The following is a 13,812-nucleotide window of genomic DNA, read 5'->3' as shown; positions in this document are numbered from 1 at the left end:
GTGAGCGCTAGTTGTGGTTCCTGGCACAGAAGGCACCGAGTATGTGCTCCCTTTTGTTTTAGACCAGGAAACTTGAACTTTGTAGTCTAGCATCTACAGAGTTCAGACTGGACGAGATATCGAATGGCCACATTACAACGAGAATTCAACCAAGAGTTGCAAAGCTCCAGACCTCTCCAGTGTACACGCTACGAACACGTCCGTAAAACGCCAAAACTTCAAACGGGTGCACCATAGCTCACTCTCAGCCCCTCTACGCCCTCCCAACCACAAGATTTTTTTTCTCTTCCCCCGTCGAAAATCGATCCAACGAGCTAAAAAACCAAGGATTTTCCTCCTCGCCTCCTTCTTCCAGCCCAAGCAAGCACGCAAAACCCCAGAGAAAAAGCCCAGCAGCAGGGAGAGCCTAGCCGCATCCGTCGATCGAATCGAGCCGAGCTACCACGCACGCCGCCACGTCTGCCTTGTGCGGTCCTGCCCCCTCCTCCAATCCAACCCACCACAGGCAAAGCAAACCCCAGCCAGAGCCGACGGCAAGCTGGACACCTACGCCATGGAGCGGGTGGCGCTGCTCCGCACCTCCGGCCGCCGCCTCCTCCAGCGCTGCGGCAGGCCCAGGCCCCTCGTGCCCGCCGCCTCCTCCTCCGCGCCGCGTCGCCGGTTGACCTCCTCGTCGGCGTCCCCTTCCTCCTCCTCCTCCTCGTCGCGGGGCGGTTCGTCGCGCCTCCTGGCCGCGGCCGCGCCGCTGCACCTGCACGCCGCGGGGCGGTACTGGCCGCTCACCGCGCCCGGCCTCGCGAGGCGCCTCTCCGTCCCCGCCGTCTCCACCTCGCCCTCCCCTGTGCCCAGTGGTGAGCTTTTGCCCCAACCCGTCTATCTGCTTATGGACTGTTTTACCTGCAGTTTCCATGTCTCTAGTAGCGTCTAGGTTGCATTGCGTTGAGTCTCGGATCTCTGCATCTGTACGCTGCTCTGCTCGTTAATTTGTTTGGGATAGCTGGAGATACACTGCTTGTTATTCAAGTAACCTCTGTTGGGACTATGATAAAAGTTGTAGCTCGAGAATGAATGTGCCAGCGCATGACCTTTTTTCATTATTCTGTAAGCAGACACCGATGATGTCCATGAGTACGCGGCAAAGCTTGGCTTCGAAAAGGTATCTGAACAAGTCATAGACGAGTGCAAATCAGCTGCTGTTCTCTACAAGCACAAGAAGACAGGCGCAGAAGTGATGTCCGTGGCAAACGATGATGAGAATAAAGTGTTCGGCATTGTATTCCGTACCCCTCCGTAAGTGCATCTAGTCCTTGCCTCATGGTGTCATTGATGTTATATTATCATGCACGCAAAGCAGGGAAACTTATTCACATATAGGAAAGATGTAAACAGCATATCATTGCATGCAAGCCGTTATGGGTTTCTGAATAAGTTTCCTTTATTACCAGGAAAAATTCGACTGGCATACCTCACATTCTTGAGCATAGTGTTCTCTGTGGATCAAGAAAGTACCCTTTGAAAGAGCCATTTGTTGAGCTCTTAAAGGGTAGTCTTCATACTTTCCTGAATGCGTTCACCTATCCGGATCGGACGTGTTATCCAGTTGCATCAACAAACACCAAGGTGACACCTATTCTATTAGTCACTTATTTGCTTCTGTCATTTATTCGGCACCACCTTTTGTAGTGTTATCATCATTTCTGTTGTTGCTTTGCAGGATTTCTATAACTTGGTTGATGTATACCTTGATGCTGTGTTTTTCCCTAAGTGCGTCGAGGACTTCCAAACATTTCAACAGGAAGGTTGGCATTATGAGCTTAACAGCCCCGAAGAAGAGATATCCTACAAAGGTTTGATTACTCAGGCTATTTTAATGAAGCAAATACATTCGGATGTGAGCTAGGTCTGCTCATTCCTCAAAAAGTACCTGAATGCAATCCTTTAACATTTGACTGTAGGTGTTGTCTTCAACGAGATGAAAGGAGTCTACTCTCAACCTGATAACATAATGGGCCGTGTGTCTCAACAGGTTAGCGATTTGTTCGACTCTGTTTTTTAGTCTGTGACTTTTATTCAGTAGGAGAGTTTGCTTATGTGTTACTTTTATCATCCTTGGAATGATACTGCGTTAGAATCACCTTGCTGTTTATTCTAATGTGTTCAGAATCTTTTCAACACATTTATTCCAATGATTGTTTCATCCTATAGTTGATCGGATTTTGGTCAATCCCCGTATAGTTTTACCAGTTAGGACTAAATTCAGGCTTTGCTGCTTGACAAACTGCACACCTTTTTTATGAGGAGCTGCTTATCTAAGAACTGACATGCGGGTCCAGGCTGTTGCATTTCCACCTGCATTCATTCTGCTTTTCTGATTGCTGTTGCAGTTCCACCTGTACATTAGCAAGTTGTAGTTTCAACTGTCTCTAGTCTATACTTCTGTAGTTGATGCTTCCTTGTTTAATAGTTTGTGCTAATAGTCCCAGTGGTGAATACCCCTTTGCGCTGTTCTCATCAGATTCCAGTTCTTTTTGCCAGTTTCTCTTTTCATTATTTTAGATGCAGTTGCTACAAGAGTACCTAACATATTTGAGCTTTCTACAGGCACTTTCTCCTGATAACACGTATGGTGTGGATAGTGGTGGGGACCCAAATGATATCCCAAAGCTTACTTTCGAAGAATTCAAGGTTTCCTCAGTTCTATTTTTCTATTTTCATGAAATGATACTTAATTTGTCATTTTCTCCTCTAGAAAACTATAAGTTTCAGTGATTTTTTATTGGAAAGTAAAAGAGGAATGCTTCTAGGACCATCGAGTCCATTTTTCTATATTAGTGCACCAATAAGCTAGCATTGGTTAATTATTTTCTTCAAATTTTGAATCCCAACCTTTTAATGTCATACGTTCAGGAGTTCCACAGTAAGTTTTACCATCCGAGCAATGCTAGGATCTGGTTCTACGGTGATGATGACACAAAAGAGCGACTACGAATTCTAAGTGGTAATGTGTCCATATAGTAGTTAGTCGTGCTTATTGACAGGGTTGTTTTTTGAGCCTTTGGCTGTATTTTCTTTTTCTTTTTTTGACACCATTGTTTTTTTTCCTTATCTTGCCTCTCTTCTGTAGAATACCTTGACCTGTTTGAAGCCAGCCCTGCTCGTAATGAATCAAAGGTTATGCCTCAGAAACTTTTCAAAGAGCCAGTGAGGATTGCAGAGAAGTATCCTGCTGGCCAGGAAGGTGATTTGAAAAAGAAATATATGGTTTGCACTAACTGGCTCTTGTCAGAGGAGCCACTGGACGTAGAAACAGAGCTTGCACTTGGTTTCCTGGATCACCTGTTGCTGGGCACTCCCGCTTCACCACTTAGGAGAATTCTTCTTGAAAGTGGTTTAGGAGAGGCTATTGTGGGAGGTGGTGTTGAGGATGAGCTTCTTCAACCGCAATTCAGTATAGGCTTGAAAGGTGTATCTGAGGATAACATTGAGAAAGTTGAAGAGCTGGTTATGCAGATTTTGAAGAATTTGGCAGAGGAGGGATTTGCACCAGAAGCAGTGGAAGCATCTATGAACACGATCGAATTCTCTCTCAGGGAGAATAACACGGGATCATTTCCTCGAGGGCTGTCACTAATGCTTCGTTCGATGGTACGAGATTCATGATATGTAAAAAAGAAACATACAAGTATGTCTGGGCATATTAATATTTTCTTCAACTTCACAAAAAATTGCAGGGAAAATGGATATATGATATGGACCCTTTCGAGCCTCTGAAATATGAACAGCCGTTGCAGCAACTCAAAGCACGCATTGCAGAGAAGGGATCCAAAGCAGTATTCTCCCCGCTCATTGAAAAATATATTTTGAACAATGTGCATCGTGTTACAGTTGAAATGCAGGTATATAGAAAACCCTCCACCTAAAGAGTTCTATATGAAATGAGTTTTTTGTTACCTCTTAAAATTTGATACTTTGTTGTGCAGCCTGATCCAGAGAAAGCTTCACGTGATGAAGCTGCCGAGAAAGAAATTTTAAAACAAGTAAAATCTAGCATGACTCAGGAGGATCTTGCAGAGTTGGCACGTGCTACAAAGGAGCTGAAGGACAAACAAGAGACTCCTGATCCTCCAGAAGCTCTCAAAGCTGTTCCTAGCCTGTCGCTACAAGATATCCCTAAAAAGCCTATTCATGTACCAATAGAGGTAATTCTTTGACTTGCAACATCTTTACATCAGCTGAAAGTATTAGGCTAGGTTAGCTCAAAATTCTCAGTCAAGTTGAGCTATATTGCAAATATGAATTCTACTTCAATATGTCGTCGGACCGTGTCAGTTCTTAGTTTCCAGATTCTGATTGGGAAAGAAACCAGAGGCCTGCTCACATAGGTCAAAGTTCAGTGAAAACTTTCTGGCTTTGCATTACTTAGCACGGTCCATTGTTTTTTAGCTACTGATTTGGGTGCTGTGATGTTTCCTCATATAATCTAGCATTTGTAAGAGTTAAGATTACTGGTGAGAACTTGATTGCACTGTAATATATGTAACTACTAATAGTGGCTGATTTGATATGTGGGTGATGTGGTCTGTCAGCCTCCTCCCTCCTTTCCCAAACCTTGCTCGCAGTAAAAGGGAAATTTGACTGCGTGTTGATACAAAGGGTCCTTTGTTCAGCTTAGTAACTTTCATAAACAATATTGTCACAACAGCAAAAGCTAACTGGCAGACTAAGGCATAGCCTAGTGGTGGGAAGGGGGTGATGCCTTCCCACCCACTCAGGTTCAAGGCATGGTACTTGCAATTTGGGTTTGTTGCACCGATTATACTGTAGGGGGTTCCCTTACAGTCTTTCTGTCAAAAAAAAAAGCAAAAGCTAACTGGAGACTAGCAAATAGCCTCCTTACCCGACAGGCTGAGATTGATTGCCTGACGAGCAAGAGATCTGAAGTTACAGAATCTGTCCTGTAAATTAGTCAGAGGCTACATGTTCTGCTATTTGTAGGCCAAAGTTAAAAATTATCAATCTAAGACTCTAAATCTTCTATGATTATACTCAATTTGTATATCCTAGAATTGAATCTGGAGTTAAGCAGAACTAGGCATTAGCATATAGAAAGTTCCTTTCAAAAAGTACAGAGGATGGTTTGACAACGTTGGAAGTATGACTTTTTTTTTATTAGGAGGTAGCATACCTTTTTGTTTCCTGAGGATGCCTGTTTTTACCATCTCTTTACTTTATTGTTTTATTAGTCGAGATAGTATAATCTTCATTTCTGGAATGCGGTATTTAGGTGGGGGAGATAAACGGTGTCAAAGTCTTGCAACATGATCTCTTCACCAATGATGTAGTCTACTCCGAAGTTGTATTTGATATGGGTTCTATGAAGAAAGAACATCTACAACTGTTGCCTTTGTTCTGGTGAGATCCCTGAAGTCCAATCAAGACATTGTTTGTATTTACCATGAAGGCTGAACATATTTTGCTTTTCTCTGTGCTTTCATATACTATGTGGTATTTCAACTAATTGGATGTTCATTCTAGCCAATCCTTACTGGAGATGGGCACAAAAGACATGGACTTCGTGCAGCTTAATCAATTAATTGGAAGAAAAACTGGAGGCATATCAGTTTACCCATTAACATCTTCAATAAAGGGAAAAGAAGATCCTCTTACTCGTATTGTCGTTCGAGGAAAGGCAATGTCAACGCGCGTAGAAGATTTGTTTCACCTGGTATGTTTATGATATTTGTCTGTATAGATCATACTACCAACGGTAATGACAGGGTGGAAAGACATGCTTAATCTGTTTAGTGCTCATCCCTCTGGGAAAATTACCATACTGTAGTCACCCAGTTACTTATCTTATATTTGCATCATGGAAATAAATCCTTGTTCTGTTCTTGCAGATGAACTGTCTTCTTCAAGATGTTCAGTTCACAGAACAACAGAGGTTCAAGCAGTTTGTTTCCCAAAGTAAAGCAAGAATGGAGGTACAAAACTAGTATATTTGTGATTCAGATTACTATACGCATGCATGCATTTTGTTGTCTAATGATTTCTCTAACACAGAATCGATTGAGGGGTAGTGGCCACGGTATAGCAGCTGCCAGAATGGATGCTAAGTTAAATGCAGCTGGATGGATTTCAGAACAGCTGGGTGGTGTTAGGTAAGATTCTTTATGTTATATACACTCCATTTGCAGATTGTTAACTCAGCTGGTTATGGACATGATTATGGCCTTGTGAGCATACTTACGTAACTACATGTAGTGTACCATAGCTTGCACTTTTGATACACAGTCTTGGTTGCTTACCTAATATTCTTCATTTTGTTCTTAGCAAGCCACTATTAGCTATTATTTTGATCCACAGGACATTTTCTTTTAGATTTCATATGTTGATGCATTTGTTGCTATTGCCAGTTATCTTGAATATCTACGAGACCTGGAGACGAAGATTGATCAAGATTGGGACAGAATATCTGCTTCACTTGAGGAAATGAGGAAGTCTCTATTTTCTAAGGAAGGTTGCTTGATAAACATAACAAGCGACTCAAAAAATCTTGAAAAATCTGGTCAACATATTGCCAAATTTCTTGATGCACTGCCAAGTGCCCCATCCCTGGGAAGTGATCCATGGCTCTCTCGTCTGCCTTCTGTTAATGAAGCCATTGTTATCCCTACACAGGTAAGGCTAATTTGTCGTGCTCTCTGACATTAGCTTTGAGCAGTTATTGTAAGATGAGTATTCCCTCATTGACATACTGAATGATGCTCAATTTATCTGTTGCCTGAAGGTTAATTATGTTGGAAAAGCTGGAAACTTATACCAAAGTGGATACCAACTTAATGGAAGTGCCTATGTCATATCCAAGCACATAAGCAACACATGGTTATGGGACCGCGTTCGAGTTAGTGGTGGCGCATATGGAGGGTTCTGTGATTTTGACACTCATTCAGGTACTTTGATCTTATACCTGCTCTTGCCCCACTTACATTCATGTCAATAGTTAAGTACCTTACATACTCTGCTGGCTCTACATTATCGTAAATATTCTGTCTCCTTTTTGGCTTTTGCAGGGGTCTTTTCCTATTTGTCATACCGTGATCCGAACTTGCTGAAAACACTAGAGGTCTATGATGGGACTGCAAAGTTCCTCAGAGAACTAGAGGTAGATGATGATGCTCTCACAAAAGCTATTATTGGAACCATAGGGGATGTTGATTCCTACCAGCTACCAGATGCTAAAGGTTACAGCAGGTACATAATCATCCTCTCTATTTGCATAGTGCACAATAACCAACCCCCATACGATGATGTGGATATGGGCTTATGAAAACCAGTGACTTATTGCTGGTCCGTATTGCTTGAAATTGTGCCCAAGATTCTTTTATAAGAATATCGGTGTTGATACCCAACCTAGAACATTTGTTATGCATGTCCTTACGTATTGATTGTTCTTTGTTGGAGATAACCCACCCTTTCTTAGTATTGTCTGCAACCAAGTTAAATCTTGACTTGGATCACGGTTGCAAACACACACATCAACAAGACAAAAATATGCTCTTATATGCATATAATATCATAGGCCATGAGGGAACACATAGAGTAATAAATTGGATTTCGCTGTTTTCAGCCTGATGCGGTATTTGTTGGGCATCACTGAGGAGGAACGCCAGCAAAGGCGCGAAGAGATACTCGCAACCAGGTAGATATTTCTATGGTCTAAATTGCACATTCCTTGAGCACACTTACAGAATCGTCCCAGGCATATGTTTTTGTGCAAATTCTCTTATCATGTTGTTTCTCGTGTGGCAGCGTGAAGGATTTCAAGGAGTTTGCCGATGCTGTAGAAACGATCAATGACAATGGGGTTGTGGTGGCTGTAGCATCGCCTGACGACGTCGAGGCAGCAAACAAAGAGAAGTCATTATTTCCAGACATCAAGAAGTGCCTGTGAGGCCTCTCCATTCCCACGCCGGCGGGGTTGAGCCTGGACCTGCGCCGAGCAGAGGTTCTTCAGCGTTTTGCTCGACTGATGAAGAATGGTCTGGCGCTGTGACATGAGTTCGCGTGGCGAGAGCACTCCCATTTTTAGGGGAAATAATTAGTTCAGGGTGTTGAGCGAAGCACAATAGTTAAACAGAGTTGCATTGCTGCCTTTCCCCCTCTGCAATCAGTGCTCAAACAAGCCGGTTGTACACCAAGTTGCTGATAGGAAATTACGAGCTGATGAGAACCTGCTCAAATTTTAGCTGAATATTTTGTAATTGGCTACACAAAAGATATGAACGTTTTCGCAACTCGGTTGATCAAGGCCACTTCCTATCAGACCACTTCCTGACCGTAAGATTAGAAGCATCGCAGTCCTTGGACCCTTAATTAAGTGGGACTGCTATTAACTACTGGCCGATTTAACATCTGATTTCTGCAAGAATTGAGCTGCAAAATTCCTGCCTCCGAAGACAGCAATTACGGCAATAAAACTTACAAAGCGGCGTCTGAACATTTATATTTTCTGCACCATAACTCCACTCACCTATGGTTTACTACTAATGAGTATCTCCCAAGGCTGAATTTGAGGAAACCAGTTAGGGAGTATCTCCCAAGGCTGGTCGGCACTACTACTAACATGTGGATCGAATTTGAGCAGAAACCAATCCTGCTGAGATGAACAGGCGAGTACTACCTATCATCTCATTTCCTGCCGCTCTGCTGCTGAGCCTGGTGCTGCTGCCTGTGCAGCTGCGCGGACGCGATGGCCAGCATCGACCTCACCTTGGCGACCGCCGCGGCGTTCTCCGGCGGGCAGCTGGCCAGCGCCGCCCGCAGCGACCGCACGGCCGCGTCCGGCCGCCCGGCCCCGAGCGCCGCGCACGCCGCGCGGTACGCCTCGTCCGCGACCCGCGCGTCGTGGCAGGCGGCGGCGGGGGAAGAAGGAACCCGCGCCGCGGACGACGCCCCCTCCCGCTCCTCCCCGTCCTCTCCCTTGCCGCGCGGAGGCCGCGAGGAGGTGGAGGCGGGGGCGGGGTCGAGGAGGGCGCAGGCGCGGGCGTACTCCGTGGAGGCGATGGCGGCGTCGATCTGGGACATGAGGGACTCCGGGTTCGAAGGGAAGCTGCGGATCGCGTCGAACGGGCTCCAGCCCCGCCGCCCGCCGCCGGCGCTGCCCGACATGTCTGCAGCCGCGGTGCGGATTAGAATTGATGGGTAGTAGTAGTGCCGACCAGCGAGGAGGGAGAGGGGGAGGAGGGGGGAGGTAGGTAGCTCGAGTCACTTGCGAAACCAGCTGAAATACTACTGCGTAGTGGTGTCTTATGTGTGACCCGACTCAAATTTATTAGATTTGTTTAAAAGAATATTTTCTAATAGAACTAAGAAGTAAGAACACATAAAAAAATGCTTCCTGTCGGAAATATTAGCACATTTCCAACTAATCTAATCCACAAGTAAATCCTAAACATGGCAAATACGGTATGCATCTCATACCAATCTAAACATGGCAAATACGGTATGCATCTGATACCAATACCTAAACATGTGAGCACGTACGGTATATAGAACTGAAACATTTATGAACAACATATATACGGCCAGCACATAAGCGAGCAAATAGGGGATGAACGAGTCGTACCTTTCGGTTGGCCAGGCCAACGGGCGGCGGCAACGGCATCCTCGTCATCGGTCGAGGCCTTCTTCTTGGCGGCTTCGTCGCCAACCATGAAGTCGATGCATGGGAAGTAGTGGAAGCAGAGACGAACGGATAGGGAGCAGTCGTGTCGAAATGCTCCCCAAGAACCTTATTGCCATTCTCCCACAGGATCTCGAATGACAGGGTTCCGGAGGCACCTGCTCTCCCAACCAACCGTGCACGCGGTCGTCGGGATGGGATCGCCGAAAGCAGCACATAGAGAGGAACAGTAGATGACAACTAGGGTGTGCAGGAGTGAGTGAGTGAACAGCCCACGGTCCAGCATCTTCGACGGTGGCACTACTATAGCGACTCGCCGATTAATCCGAGATTAAATAACCATTCCCGTCCGACAAAAATAAACTTCGGTTCGGCTTATTCCCGCAACCCACGACACGCGCGTGTCGTGACCAGGAGAGATGGGCGGCGGAGGAGGAACACGCGTGTAGAACTCATCTTCCCAAGCTCCCAATGGCATGTCTAGAGCGGCCCTTATAAAAAGGTCTCACTCCCACCCCACTAACAGTATGGTACTAAATTTCCCACCACTTGCCATGCATCTAAATGGGCTTTAGAGATTATCCAGGGATTAATGTCTTATATGGGCCTAAGCTCATCTATAATCCAACACTTCCTACGTCCCATAATGTAAGATCTTTTTTCAAGCTATGTTAGCCTTTTCTTTTTCTTTTTTAAGGATCAAGAACATTACCAAAAGTTCCTCTCAAGGATCCTATCCTATTAGGTATATGTTCCCTGCCTTTTCTCATTAGGATCGGAAATCTTATATTTTTCATATCCATACACCATTGAATCCTAGGGGTTTCAGAATCTGCCTATTTTAAAATCATGAACCAAGAAGAGTTGGGTATGTTTTTCTATTAATTTTATTTTAAGATCTCAAGATAAGCCTAAAAAATACATACAAAACATCCTGAACATAATAAAAATTATATTGATGTTCATGAACCAACCATTGACCACTACCGTCGCCAAAGCGAGTCACCGTTTCTCTATCAGAGGCGACCTGGTCTTATTGATGATAGCTGGGAAATCTTCGTGCAAGTGCATGCATCCAGGAACTGAAGTCATCATCGTTGAACCCTTGAATCAATATAAAGCACATGGCATCAGATCTCGTCATTGTGCACACATGACAAGAAAACCCTAACCTTACTTCCTCCAAGGAGGCAACAAGAATCTACGTTGGAGCTTTCGTCGACTTCGTCTCGACTCAAGGAGAATCGTGTTGAAAATATGCCCTAGAGGCAATAATAAAGTGGTCATTATTATATTTCCTTATTCATGATATTGTTTATTATCCATGCTATAATTATATCGATTGAAAACTCAAATACATGTGTGGATGCATAGACAACAACGTGTCTCTAGTGAGCCTCTACCGGACTAGCTCGTTGATCAAAGATGGATATGGTTTCCTAGCCATAGACATTAGTTGTCATTTGATAATGAGATCATATCATTGGGAAAATGATGTGATGGACAAGACCCAAACTATAAATGTAGCATATGATCGTATCAAGTTTATTGCTATCGTTTTCTGCATGTCAAGTATCTGTTCCTATAAACATGTGATCATGCAACTCACTGACACCGGAGGAGTACCTTGTGTGTATCAAACGTTGCAACGTAACAGGGTGATTATAAAGATGCTCTACAGGTATCTCCGAGGGTATCTGTTGAGTTGGCATGGATTGAGGCTGGGATTTGTCACTCCGTATGACAGAGAGGTATCTCGGGGCCCACTCGGTAATACAACATCACAATGAGCTTGCAAGCAATGTGACTAAGGAGTTATCCATGGTATCTTGTGTTACAGAACGAGTAAAGATACTTGCCGGCAACAAGATAGAACTAGGTATGGAGATACTGATGATCGAATCTCGGGCAAGTAACATACCAATGGACATAGGGAACTGCATACAGGATTAGCTGAATCCTTAAAACCATGGTTCAACCGATAAAGATTTTCGTTGAATATGTAGGAACCAATATGAGCATCCAGGTCCCACTATTGGTTATTGACCGGAGAGGAGTCTCGGTCATGTCTGCATATTCCAGAACCCATACGGTCGCACGCTTAACGCTCGGTAGCACTAGGGTAGTATTGAGATATTAATAGTGGAAAATCCGAAGGTTGTTCGAAGTCCCGGATGGGACCCAGGACGTCACGAGGAGCTCCGGAATAGTCCAGAGGTAAAGATTCATATATGGAAAGTTGTTATCAGGGTTTCGGAAAAAGTTTGAGTTTTTTCGGTATTGTACTAGGAAGGTTCTAGAGGGTTCCAGAGTGGGGCCCACCTGCAGGGGGACCCACATGAACGTGGGTAGTGGGGGAAATCCCCACAACCCTGGTCTAGGCACACAAAGATTCTCCTTTAAAAGGAATAGTATCATATCCCGAAGGTATAAGATCAGGATCCCTAAAAATGGGATAGCGACCGATGTGGAAGGAAAGGAGGGATTTCCTTCCTCCCCTTTGACCAATGACCCTAGGGCCTTGGACGACAAATCACCAGCCCCCTCCACGCCTATATAAAGGTGGGGAGGCATTGAGGGCAGCTCCCCTTCGACCCTTAGCCGTTACCTCTTCCAACTCCTCCCAGGTTTCACCGGTACACGTTTGGCGAAACCCTGCTGGAGTTCCGCTGCCATCACCACCACCATGCCGTCGTGTTGGTTCAGATCTCATCTACTGTGACGCCCCCGATTCAATCGTACACTAATCATGCACGCAAATGTGTACGATCAAGATCAGGGACTCACGGGAAGATATCACAACACAACTCTACAAATAAAATAAGTCATACAAGCATCATAATACAAGCCAGGGGCCTCGAGGGCTCGAATACAAGTGCTCGATCATAGACGAGTCAGCGGAAGCAACAATATCTGAGTACAGACATAAGTTAAGCAAGTTGCCATAAGATGGCTAGCACAAACTGGGGTACAGATCAAAAGAGGCGCAGGCCTCCTGCCTGGGATCCTCCTAACTACTCCAGGTCGTCGTCAGCGGGCAGCACGTAGTAGTAGGCACCTCCGGTGTAGTAGGGGTCGTCATCGACGGTGGCGTCTGGCTCCTGGACTCCAGCATCTGGTTGCGACAACCAGGAAGAAGGAAAGGGGGAAAAAGGGGGGAGAAAGCAACCGTGAGTACTCATCCAAAGTACTCGCAAGCAAGGAACTACACTACATATGCATGGGTATATGTGTAAGGAGGCCATATCAGTGGACTGAACTGCAGAATGCCAGAATAAGAGGGGGATAGCTAATCCTGTCGAAGACTACGCTTCTGGCAGCCTCCGTCTTGCATCAAGTATAAGAGAGTAGATTGAAGTCCTCCAAGTAGCATCTCCAAGTAGCATCTCCAAATAGCATCTCATAGCATAATCCTACCCGGCGATCCCTTCCTCATATCCCTGAGGTAGAGCGACCACCGGTTGTATCTGGCACTTGGAAGGGTGTGTTTTATTAAGTATCCGGTTCTAGTTGTCATAAGGTCAAGGTACAACTCCAATTCGTCCTGTTACCGAAGATCACGGCTATTCAAATAGATTAACTTCCCTGCAGGGGTGCACCACATAACCCAACACGCTCGATCCCATTTGGCCGGACACACTTTCCTGGGTCATGCCCGGCCTCGGAAGATCAACACGTCGCAGCCCCACCTAGGCAAAACAGAGAGGCCAGCACGCCGGTCTAAACCTAAGCGCGCAGGGGTCTGGGCCCATCGCCCTGAGCACACCTGCACGTTGCGAGGGCGGCCGGAAGCAGACCTAGCCTAGTAGGCGTTCCAGTCCAATCCGGCGCGCGCCGCTCCGTCGCTGACGTCTGAAGTGCTTCGGCTGATACCACGACGTCGGGATACCCATAACTACTCCCGCGTAGATGGTTAGTGCGTATAGGCTCGTAGCCGACTCAGATCAAATACCAAGATCTCGTTAAGCGTGTTAAGTATCCGCGAACGCCGAACAGGGCCAGGCCCACCTCTCTCCTAGGTGGTCTCAACCCGCCCTGTCGCTCCGCCACAAAGTAACAGTCGGGGGCCGTCGGGAACCCAGGCCCACCTCTACCGGGATGGAGCCACCTGTCCTTTCAGCCCCCTC

General features: G+C 45.6%; 2 protein-coding genes across 2 annotated transcripts; one reads left to right on the top strand and one right to left on the bottom strand.

Annotated features, from left to right (window-relative positions):
• Positions 1 to 361: 361 nt before the first annotated feature.
• On the top strand, positions 362 to 8,297 carry LOC123138297 (presequence protease 1, chloroplastic/mitochondrial). The gene is made up of 19 exons (XM_044558247.1): positions 362 to 851; positions 1,110 to 1,290; positions 1,446 to 1,620; positions 1,715 to 1,847; positions 1,956 to 2,026; positions 2,602 to 2,685; positions 2,908 to 2,998; positions 3,125 to 3,645; positions 3,732 to 3,896; positions 3,981 to 4,199; positions 5,285 to 5,412; positions 5,536 to 5,725; positions 5,901 to 5,984; positions 6,064 to 6,161; positions 6,417 to 6,681; positions 6,791 to 6,953; positions 7,074 to 7,254; positions 7,631 to 7,702; positions 7,813 to 8,297. The coding sequence occupies exons 1-19, from the start codon at positions 554 to 556 to the stop codon at positions 7,952 to 7,954; spliced, it is 3,261 nt and encodes a 1,086-aa protein (XP_044414182.1). The 5' UTR covers positions 362 to 553; the 3' UTR covers positions 7,955 to 8,297.
• Positions 8,298 to 8,376: 79 nt separating this feature from the next.
• Positions 8,377 to 9,308, bottom strand: LOC123138298 (uncharacterized). Its single transcript, XM_044558248.1, has one exon. It carries the CDS (start codon positions 9,169 to 9,171, stop codon positions 8,692 to 8,694), a length of 480 nt encoding a protein of 159 aa, XP_044414183.1. The 5' UTR covers positions 9,172 to 9,308; the 3' UTR covers positions 8,377 to 8,691.
• Positions 9,309 to 13,812: the final 4,504 nt, after the last annotated feature.

Source organism: Triticum aestivum, chromosome 6B, assembly GCF_018294505.1.
Source record: "Triticum aestivum cultivar Chinese Spring chromosome 6B, IWGSC CS RefSeq v2.1, whole genome shotgun sequence".
NCBI classification, from domain to species: Eukaryota; Viridiplantae; Streptophyta; class Magnoliopsida; order Poales; family Poaceae; genus Triticum; species Triticum aestivum.
This window is presented reverse-complemented; position numbering and strand designations above follow the sequence as displayed.

Excerpts from the sequence above, each read along its gene's own strand:
- LOC123138298 (XM_044558248.1), bottom strand. The coding sequence starts at position 9,171 with ATGTCGGGCAGCGCCGGCGGCGGGCGGCGGGGCTGGAGCCCGTTCGAC.
- LOC123138297 (XM_044558247.1), top strand. The coding sequence starts at position 554 with ATGGAGCGGGTGGCGCTGCTCCGCACCTCCGGCCGCCGCCTCCTCCAG. Across the intron at positions 1,291-1,445 it reads ATTGTATTCCGTACCCCTCC|GAAAAATTCGACTGGCATAC; the intron begins GTAAGTGCATCT and ends CTTTATTACCAG. Across the intron at positions 1,621-1,714 it reads TTGCATCAACAAACACCAAG|GATTTCTATAACTTGGTTGA; the intron begins GTGACACCTATT and ends GTTGCTTTGCAG.